This window comes from Cynocephalus volans, chromosome 11, assembly GCF_027409185.1.
Source record: "Cynocephalus volans isolate mCynVol1 chromosome 11, mCynVol1.pri, whole genome shotgun sequence".
NCBI classification, from domain to species: Eukaryota; Metazoa; Chordata; class Mammalia; order Dermoptera; family Cynocephalidae; genus Cynocephalus; species Cynocephalus volans.
In genome coordinates, this window is record NC_084470.1 from 57,640,639 (window position 1) to 57,651,356 (window position 10,718).

Genomic DNA, 10,718 nt, shown 5'->3' on the forward strand with positions numbered 1-10,718 from the left:
GCTAGCATTCTGAAGGAAAAGACCCAAAAACATCTCTCTAGGGAGTAAATTCAAGAAAGGCCAAAGTAAATAGCTCTTGGGGCAATGAATTAATCTGAAGAATGCAGGTCCAAGTACTTGATGCTGTTGATAAGCTTGAATGTTTTGACATCCCTCTATTAGGGAGAAAACCAGTCAAGGCTGGTACAAAGGGAAATGCGGGTATAAATTTAACAGCTACAAATCAGATGTGGACAGAACTCTGCCTCTGTATTTCAGCATTTACCTCCTCTCAAGGGTTCTCCCCTGTCCTCTTCCGCTCCTTCCTGAGAACCTGGGCAAGGAAGCCTGAACATTACTGAGTGCTGCACAGTCTCTCTAATGGCAGCTCCAGGGAATCTAGGACAAGCTGCCCACTCTGGGATTTCTTACCCCAACCCAAAACTGTAGGTCCTTAGTGCATACAATGTCCTCCAAAGTTCAGTCCTGAGAAGAGAATGTAACTAGAGCTTCACCTCTGACTTCTTTCCTTCCTCTTCTTCTCTTACCAAAAACATAAGAAAATTAAATCCCACCAGATATATGAAAAAACACTCAACATCACTAATCATCAGGGAAACGCAAATCAAAACCACTTTGAGATATCACCTTACCCCAATCAGACTGGCTATTATAAAAAAGACAGAGAAAAACAAATGTTGGCAAGGATGTGGAGAGAGAGGAACCCTTCTGCACTGTTGGTGGGAATGTAAATTAGCCCAGCCATTATGGAGAACAGTACGGAGGTTCCTTAAACAACTACAGATAGAACTGCCATATGATCCAGCAGTCCAACTCCTGGGGATATATCCAGAGGACTGGAAAACATCAAGTCAAAGGGATACCTGCACTCCCATGTTTATTGCAGCTCTGTTTACAATAGCTAGGCTATGTAGAACCAACCTAAATGTCCATCAATGGATGACTGGATAAGGAAATTGTGGTATATATACACAATGGAATACTACTCAGCCATAAAAAAGAATGAACTTGTACCATTTGCAACAACATGGATGAGCCTGGGGAAAATTATCCTAAGTGAAACAGCCCAGGTACAGAAAGAGAAATACTGCATGTTCTCACTCATAACTGGGAACTAAATCCATAAATAAACAAATGAACAATAGAGAGAGACAGAGAGAAAGAAAGAAACAACAATCACAGTAATACCTTCAACTTTTAAAAAACTAGAGATGGAAAAGGGGAGGGGAGGGGGAGAGGGAGGGGGCTAATGAGGAATTGGACAACGGACACAAAGAATGATTGCATATTGTAATGATGAATAAGCTAACTATACTGATCTAACCACCACACATTCTACACAATTATTGAAAATCAACATTGTACCCCACATGTATGTATAAAAAAAAAAAATCCCACCAGAGATAGCTGCTGATAATATTGGCATGACAATATTTTTCACTTGTGTGTGCATATGCATTTGAGTGAAATGGAACACATTATACATAGTGTTTTATAATATTCTTATTTAATAATGTATTTTCTATCTTTTTTTTATTTTGGCAGCTGGTCAGTATGGGGATCTGAACTCATGACCTTGGTGTTATTATAAATACTGCATTCTAATCAACTGAGCTAACCAGCCAGACCTCTATCTTATTTTTAATGGCTGTATACTCTTCTGTAGTATAAATTGCAACTGATTTAATCAATACCCTTCACATTTTGGATGCTAACAATTATTCACTCTTATATAAACAATGCTGCATATCCTTGCAGATAAATCTCTGTGCACCATCATGATGTTTTCCTTTGTAAATTCCTAGAATTAGAATTTCTGGGTCAATGGATAAATAAAAGTGAAGCATGCTTATTGTAAAAATTCAGACAATACAGAAGTTTATGTTGTTTAGTCCAGTAGGCTGTTATAATGAAATACCTTAGACTGGGTGGCCTATAAACAAGAAAAATTTATTTCTTACAGAGTCTGGAAAGTCAAAGATCAAAGCACTGGCAGATTCAGTGGTGAGGGCGCCTTCTTACTGCATCCTCACATGGTAGAAGGAATGCACAAGCTCCTTGGGCCTCTTTTATAAGGACATTAATCCCATTCATGAGGGTGAGGCCCTCATGACCTAATCACCCACAAAAGCTCCACCTCTTAATACCACCACAGTGGGGATTAGGTTTGAACATATAAACCTGGGGGGCAGGGAGGGACACAAACATTCAGACCATAGTAATATCCTTCCAGCCCTTTTTCTCTGTATGTTCACACACGTGTGTGACACACACACACACACACACACACACACACACACACACATGTTAATAAAAGGTAAAATGGTATCATGCTATGCATTTTGTTCCATAGTTTGCTTTTTTGTAAAAACTGCAATAGATCATGAACATCCTCCTAGTCCATGATTATAAGTTTACCTCATTTAATTTAAGTTGTTTCAGGAGCTCGGATCCCTGTACTGGCCAGCCACCAAAAAGTAAACAAACACAAAATAATAATTTAATTTACAAAGTATTCCAGAATAAAGATGTACCGTATTTTGTGAACCATTCCTCTATGGACAGATATTTAAGTTGTCTTCAGTTTTTCTCATAAATCATGTGGCAGTAAACATCTTGTTTGTATAATTTTGCACAGTTGTGTGAGTAATTCTGTGGGATAAATTTCTTGAAATGAATTGCTGGGTCAGAGGTGTTAGGGATGCTCAGTCTCAGCGTTGGTATTCTATCAAATTTATTGTTTGAGTTTGACTTCAGCCAAATAGCAAAATGCCTACCTCGTAATCACTTCTGTTTTCCCTGACCTTGTCAGTGATCACATGATAGCCCAGGACCTGAGTAAGGCCGTCTAGTCAACAAACTCCTGCTTTACTTGGTGACTGTGGTAGGCAGAATAATGCCCCAGCCCCTGCCCCCAAAGATGTTCATTTCCTAATACATGGAACCTGTGAATATGTTAGGTTACATGTAAAGGAAAATTAAGGTTGCAGATAGAATCAAGGTTGCTAACCAGCTGATTTTAAAACAGAGATTATCTTGAATTATTCAGATGGGACCAATGTATCACGAGCAACCTCAGAAATGGAAGAAGGAATCTGGAGAGTCACAGGGAAATGTGACTACGGAGGAATGATCAGAGAGATGGCTTTGAGAATGGAAGAAACAGCCCATGAGCCAAGGGATGTGGGCAACTTCCAAAAGCTGGAAAATTCCAGTAAATAGATTCTCCCTTGTTGTCACCTTGATGTTAGCCCCATGTCAGATTTCTAACTGTGGGATAATAAATTTGTGTTGTTTTAAGTTACTAAGTTTGTGATAATTTGTTACAGCAGCAGTAGAAAATTAATACTGTCATTAGGAGAGTTCTCGGTCTCACATAACTAACAACAGAGTAAATCTGATTAAGTAAATATTTATGGAATGGAAAATCAGTAAAGAAAATGCTTGATGAGTGTCCTTGACAGTAGAACACACATGGTAAAGACCCTGAGTGGTTTTGGAATCATAAGCACACAATGTTTTGTTCATACCCTTCGGATATTTGTTCAGATAGTTCCTTTAGCACAGCAGGGTATAACAGAATTACTGTCTCAGAGAGTGGGCTGCTTTTATCACTTTCTTCAGGCAAAGAAATTGTGTGAGCTGCCAGAGATTAGGGGACTGCCTCGTCTTATACTGTACTTATACAGGTTGCTCAACCAATATGAAATGGCAGCCACTAGGATTTTAAGTACAATACTAACAGCAAGCCTTATTACTGTATTTTTCAATAATAATACCACCATAGCAGGACTTACTAACAGCCAATCTTTTTGTCTCTTACAACAAAAATAGTTTGCAGGAACCTGACAAAGAGAATTGAAACCAACACAATTTCCTGTCCCTGGGTTAAAAAATACAGGGACCAGGCATATTTTCTTGTTCTTTTATTAAATAATTACTGAGAACAAGCAAAAATAACTTAGCTATTTGCTGTAAGAAATACTTATTACTGAAAGATAAGACTATGAAATAACAAAAAGAGCTTACTTAACACTAGAAGCTTACTCACCAAGGTTTGCTTAGACTGATGCCTCACTGTGTCCACCAATTCAAAATTAGGTCATAAACTCTGCCTAATCTCAATCAGTTTCCTGCTTTGCAAACTCTCCTGAAAATAATGCAGTTTAGGTCCTAAAATCTTATAAATATCCTCCTCTGACTTTCCCCTTCTGAGAAACCATTATGACTGTGAACAGGTTTTCAGGGGAGAAATGCTTTTTGGAGAATCAATGTTCAATAGAAGTAACCTTGAGAATGCTGGTATGCCTTCTATGATACTATACGCCTGCTATATGCCTTCTATGATACTATATGCCCACTCCAGGGAAGAAGTGTATATGCAATGAAAGCTGAGTGTTACATGGATATTCAAAGACGATTTGTTACCTTAAGAACAAGTTACATGGCTCCACAACCATAGTACAAGGTCCAAGGTCAAAGGGAATATATTTCTCAAACAATGGTATAATGGAAACTATTAGAAATAAAATATATAGGTCAAAATAGCAATGTTGACATGTGATATTCAGAAATATCTTCTTCATCTGAAGCAAAACTTCAGTATGTGGGTTTGTGTTAATGAAATTATATCATCACCCTAACCTCAAGTCCAAGAATTGAAAAGGAGATAAACTTTTACCCAGTCAGTTGCTATTGGAGAGGAAAGGAACTATAATAACTTGATGGCAACCTCACTCTCAGCTGAACCCTTTACTGCAGAACCAGTGGGAAAAACTCTGGCTCCTCCCCTCATGTCTGCTGAAAGTGAGTGTCTTCTTACTACCTCGGATACTAAGATACTTCTTAGTATCTCAGGGGTTAGAGACTGAACATCTCTAACACCCTCTGATTAAGCAATTGAGCAGCCAACAGTGCTTGGAAATTACAGTGCCTGTTTTAAAATGTTATGCTTTTTAAACTTGGCTAGTAAATATTTAATAGTAAAATAAGAATAAATTTGCATTTGTAAAAATAAAACTATAAAAATTTGCATTTGAACAAAATGTGTTTATGAAACACCTCTGGTATACACAATTAAAAATTTTGAAGGTATTGCTGAATTTTTATCCAAAAAGTATGTACTACTAATGCGTAAAGTATGTACTAATGTATAAAGTATGTACCAATATATACATTTTTAAGGCTCTGGAGATACACTGCCTAATTGTTCTCCTGAAAACATGAACCAATTGATGCTGTCTCCAACAATGAAAAAGAATATCTTTTAATATCTGTTATTAAAAGATAATATTTCAAAGAAGTTATAATTATGACTGTCATACATACATAAAATGAATGTGTGTCAAAGATTTTGTTTAACTCATTAATTAATGGGGAAACCAGTAAGATTTTACAAGTTCAGAGAAGAATTTAAAGTACCCCACTTAGCTCAGTTGGTTAGAGCACGGTGTTACAAGACCAAAGATTCGGATCCGCCACCAAAAAAAAAAAAAAAGTACTACGTTTATTATTATTATTATTATTTTTTTTTAAAGATGACCGGTAAGGGGATCTTAACCCTTGACTTGGTGTTGTCAGCACCATGCTCTCCAAAGTGAGCAAACCAGCCATCCTTATATAGGGATCCGAACCTGCGGCTCTGGTGCTATCAGCACCACACTCTCCCAAGTGAGCCACAGGCCGGCCCCTAAAAATACTACATTTATACAGATTAGGAATGCTGAAATAAATTTACAAATAGATGTAAAACTGACTTTTTTTTAGAGGAAGTTGAGTAGGGGAACAAAATTTGCAAGTCTATGAATAAGTATATTTGCATTTCTATCCATTATCTACAATTTACTGGACTATAAAGTAGCTCAAAGACAATGAGAGGCCAGAGCTCCCTTAGAATCCCATAACTGGGAAGTGTCTGCTAGATACCATCTTCTTGTCCTTTGAAGACACCAAGTCTTCAGCCTCTTGGTCCATTCCAAAGTCTTTACAATTATTCCCTACAGTGTGGGCAAACTTTTTTTTTTTTTTTTTTTTTACAGATGACCGGTAAGGGGATCTTAACCTTTGGCTTGGTGTTGTCAGCACCATGCTCAGCCAGTGAGCAAACCGGCCATCCCTATATAGGATCCGAACCCGTGGCCTTGGTGTTATCAGCACTGCACTCTCCCGAGTGAGCCACCGGCCGGCCTCAAACTTTCCTTCTGTAAATCTTTATATTTACAGAAAGCTATACTTTCATTTAAAAAAAAGGCCTAGCACCTGGACAAACCCACAAAAAAGTCAGCTGGCTGTTTCTGAACATCAGGTCCAACATCTTTAGACAATAGCTGGATTTTACCCAGAGAAACTATTGATCCCATTATTATTGTTGTTGTTCTTGTTATTTTACCAGCCAGATGTTTTGACTTTGTTTGGAAATACAAATATTTTAATCAAAATCATACCAACAATGATAAATGAAAAAATATTTTCCTGGGCCGGCCTGTGGCTCACTCGGGAGAGTGTGGTGCTGATAACACCAAGGCCGCGGATTCGGATCCCTATATAGGGATGGCTGGTTAGCTCACTGGCTGAGCATGGTGCTGACAACACCAAGTCGAGGGTTGAGATCCCCTTACCGGTCATCTTTTTAAAAAAAAAAAAAAAAAAAAAAATTTTCCTGAACAGGCTCCATTAAGCTTGTTTAGTCTCTTCATAAATTTTCTACACAGTACCACTAAAGTTATTAATTTTTTAAATTTAAAATGTATTTTTAAAAATAATAATTTAAAAAAGAACAAAAATACTCAAGAATTATTTTAGTGAAGTTATTTTTACTAGTACATTTTATATAAAAATATTTGAATTTTTGAAATTTTTTTATATTAAATGTAACTCATTATAGCTTTTGTCAATGTGAATTTTATTTTGTGGCCTTTATTTCCATCAAATCTAGTTTTCTCGGGTCAAATTTTCATATAATGATGTTATAATGAAAGTTTGATTCCTTTTTCAGTTTTCAGGCAGTAACAGTTTACCATGTACAGTTTTAGCCATGCTCAGTTTTATTTTATAAACTGATTTATTTTATGTCAGTTATGTTTACCAAGTCTATTTTTTTCAGGGTCTGACTCTAGAATTCATTTTTACCTTGGAGAATAATGTCAATGTCTGAAATTTCAAATTCTGCCCTTCTGTATCCTTTCAGTTATTTTATGTGCCAAATATTTACTCTCCACGTTATGCTCTTTTATGCACAGAGAGCAAAGACTATCCTGAGAGTCAAAACTTTAGAAACAGAGACATTCAGTTTGGTTTATGAGGCCTGATCGTTCATCCATCTACCCTTCCACCCATTTTTTTCCTTGCCACAGAAAACAGTTTGCCCACCCACCCATCCACTTAGCCATTCCTCTATCCTTTCACCCACCCATCCATCAACTCCCACATCAATCTATCCCATCCAACCACCATCCATCCTTCCATTCACCCACCCACTCTCATCCACTCACCCAATATAACCCATCCACTCAGCCATCCATCCATCCTTCTATCCAACCATCTGTCCACTCATCCATCTTTTTACCCATTCATTAAATTGTCCAAGTGGTTCTCAACCAAAGGCAATTTTGCCCCCAGGGAACATTTGGAAATGTCTGCAGACATTTTTGACTATTATAATGATGGGGCCGGGGGTGTTTGCTACTGGTATCTGGTGGATAAAGGCCAGAGATGCTGCTAAATAAACATCTTACAACACATACGACAGTTCTTCACAACAAATAATTAAATGTCAATAGTACTAAGATTGAGAACCCCTGCTCTATCCCACCCAATCATCCACCTCACCCATCTGTCTAAATGTTTATTGACCATCTGTCACAATGTCTCTCAATTTTGAGCACAAATCAGAATCACCTGTGAAGTTTGTAAAACATGCAAGTGCCCAAGGTATCACCCTTGAATATTGATTTTTTTTTTTTTGGCAGTTGGCCTGTAAGGGGATCTGAGCCCTTGACCTTGGTGTTACCAGCACCATGCGCTAACCAAGTGAGCTAACCAGCCAGCCCATAATATTCAGATTTTTATAATCAAAAACTATGAAAGTTTGCAAATTGAAAATTTATTAGTAGAGAAGCTGTAGTGGATTGAATTGTGTCCCCCCAAAGCTCCCTGAAGCTTGAATTGTGTCCCCCAAGTTTTACGTATTAGAAACTCAGCCCCCACTGTGACTGTTAAGAGGCTGGGAAATCCTATTATGGTAAGTGAAAGGTGGAGCCTTGAAGAGGTGAATGGATTGTAGGACCGTGCAGTAGTGAATGGATTAAAAATGGTGGTCAGGGGTGTGGTTCCGAGGGCTTTAAAAAAAGAGCAGAGTTTGTCTTTGTCTCTCTCTCTGCTCTCTCTGCTTCCACCATTTTGCAATGTGAGACCCCTGGGTCACTGTCGTCACCACTAGATAGACTTTGGACTTCCCAGCCTCAGAAACTGTAAGCAATAAATTTCATTTTCTTTATAAATTACCCAGTTCTAAGTATTTTGTTATGAGCAACAGAAACAGACTAATACAGAAGCTTCCAAGCCTGTTTCCAAGAGAGCATGTGATATTAAGTAGTTGCTAAATAAGATAAATCAATAGCTTATGACAATATTAATCATGTAAAGAAGTACATGTTAAAGGCGAAAAACAAATGTCTAGATCTTCTACTGGCGGGGGCAGGTGGGGGAAAGGAGGAATCTCAACTCACTCTGCATATTACCATCACTTGGGGAGCTTTTAAAAAATATTGATGCTCAGGTCCCAGAGGCCCTTATATAATTGGTCCAGGCTGTGGCCTAGGCAACAGGATCTTATAAAAGAACCCCAGGTGATTATAATAAGCAGCCAGGGTTAAGAACAGCTGTGTCAGAGCTCAAAAATGCACATCTCTCTTTCTTTGTTGTTTATCTTTTTGTGTGTGCGTACATAACACGTTTTTTCCTTTTCAGTGTATTCTGAGTCCAATCTTAAAATAAGTTTTGGGGTAAGAATTGGGCCATGATCCCGAAATACACAGTCTCCCATTGTCATAATCCCAAATGTTGAAATCCCAAAAGATCAAAATTGCTAAAGTCTAAAAGTCATCTTCATATCATTTCTTTTTTTTTTTTAAGAAGTTTAAAAAATCTTTATTCATTTCCAATGTAGTTACTCCGAAAAAGAAAAATACTAGGCAAACAGATATTCTAAACTGAAAATCATGATGTACACAGATATTCTAAATTGAAGACCATGATGTACAAAACTATCTTTACCAATAAAAAGTTTAAAATGTCAGGATTGATTTTTTTACAAGAGCAAAACCATGCATACATCAAAGACTCTACCATCTTTTATATCAAATGACTGAACTATGCAGAAAATTACTACACCTTGAGAAAATACATCAATTGAGTAGATGAAATATTATCATTGAAGATTAATCACATTATAAAGCATGATTAATTTTAAGAAAACTGAGATTTAAAGAAAATACTAAAGTTTCTGCACCATTTCTGTCAACTATATGTCCACAGAAAAGGAAAATATAGTCAAAACCAAATAAACAGACAAAAGATAAAGTTGGGAATACACAGTGATATGTCAAGAAAAATTTTTTAATGTGAGACTAAGTAATCAATTTCCTTGTTCCTATAATCACTACCACCTTCTCTTAATATTAAAGCGAAACTGTACAAATGATTATATGATATAAAAATGTAGGGATTTTCCTGTGAATCAGCTTACACTTGGGCTCAATAGTATATGCAATGTGTGTGAGGAAATGAAATTCCTTTCCTCTCTTCCCTATGGTCATGGGCATAGTCCCATAAGTAATAATCCAGAAGAATGGAATTGATCTCTCCATTAGACTTTTTACCCTTTTTTCCAATAAGCTCTAGAAGACAATCACGGATCAGCTCAACACACCAAGGTGAGCACCCTCTTATTTCCACCTCTTGCTTATCCCGATATGAGAGCATTTCTCCTTTGAAAAGCTTCTTCAGTAGTTCATCAGAGTATTTTAGGGCTCCAAGGTAAACAAGAACCTGAGGTAATCCATAGTCAGTAAACATGGTAATACTGGAGATGTCCTTAAAGCAGCCATCCCCTTTCCGTTCTAAGCTCCACGTGTCTGCCACAAGGATTTGGGCTCGTTTGTAAAAAGAAATTCTTTTCCCCTCAAACTGAGTCACATGTCTGTAAGAAGGAAAACTTTCCACGACCAGGTGGATTAACTTCTGCGCACTTTTTTCACTTTTTCGGACGCAATTAAGAAAAGAGCCCCCAAACTTCTCCAACAGAATTTTCCCTGTTTCGTTGAGAATCCGATGCCTCTCTTCTGTCAAAGGCATGGAAACGTCTGTGTCAGAACGGAGTATATGCCGAACCTGATCCAGGGTCACTGTGGCATAGTAGGAGGCACTACTTATTGGTATCCAGTTTCTGAGACTGGGAAGTCCAGAGTCCCTCTGGCAGCGACAGTGACCCAGGGGTCTCACATTGCAAGATGGTGGAGCAAAGAGAACAGAGAGAGCTTCACATCGTTTCTGATACTAGAGGTATAAATTGGGTAAAGACTTCCAGAGAGGTCTAATGCGTTAGAATGAATTAGATTATATTAGTTCTTTCTGCAAATTTGCCACCATGAAAGTGCATTATCCCAACTTTGACTTCATTTGTAAGCATTGTGCTTGTACATAAAAATGTTGAAACTTCC

At 37.6% G+C, this 10,718-nt stretch overlaps 1 protein-coding gene across 1 annotated transcript; it reads right to left on the reverse strand.

Moving 5' to 3' along the window:
• Positions 1-9,753: 9,753 nt before the first annotated feature.
• Positions 9,754-10,431, reverse strand: LOC134390354 (queuosine 5'-phosphate N-glycosylase/hydrolase-like). The gene has a single exon (XM_063113610.1). It carries the CDS (start codon positions 10,351-10,353, stop codon positions 9,754-9,756), a length of 600 nt encoding a protein of 199 aa, XP_062969680.1. The 5' UTR covers positions 10,354-10,431.
• Between the last annotated feature and the right edge of the window lie 287 nt (positions 10,432-10,718).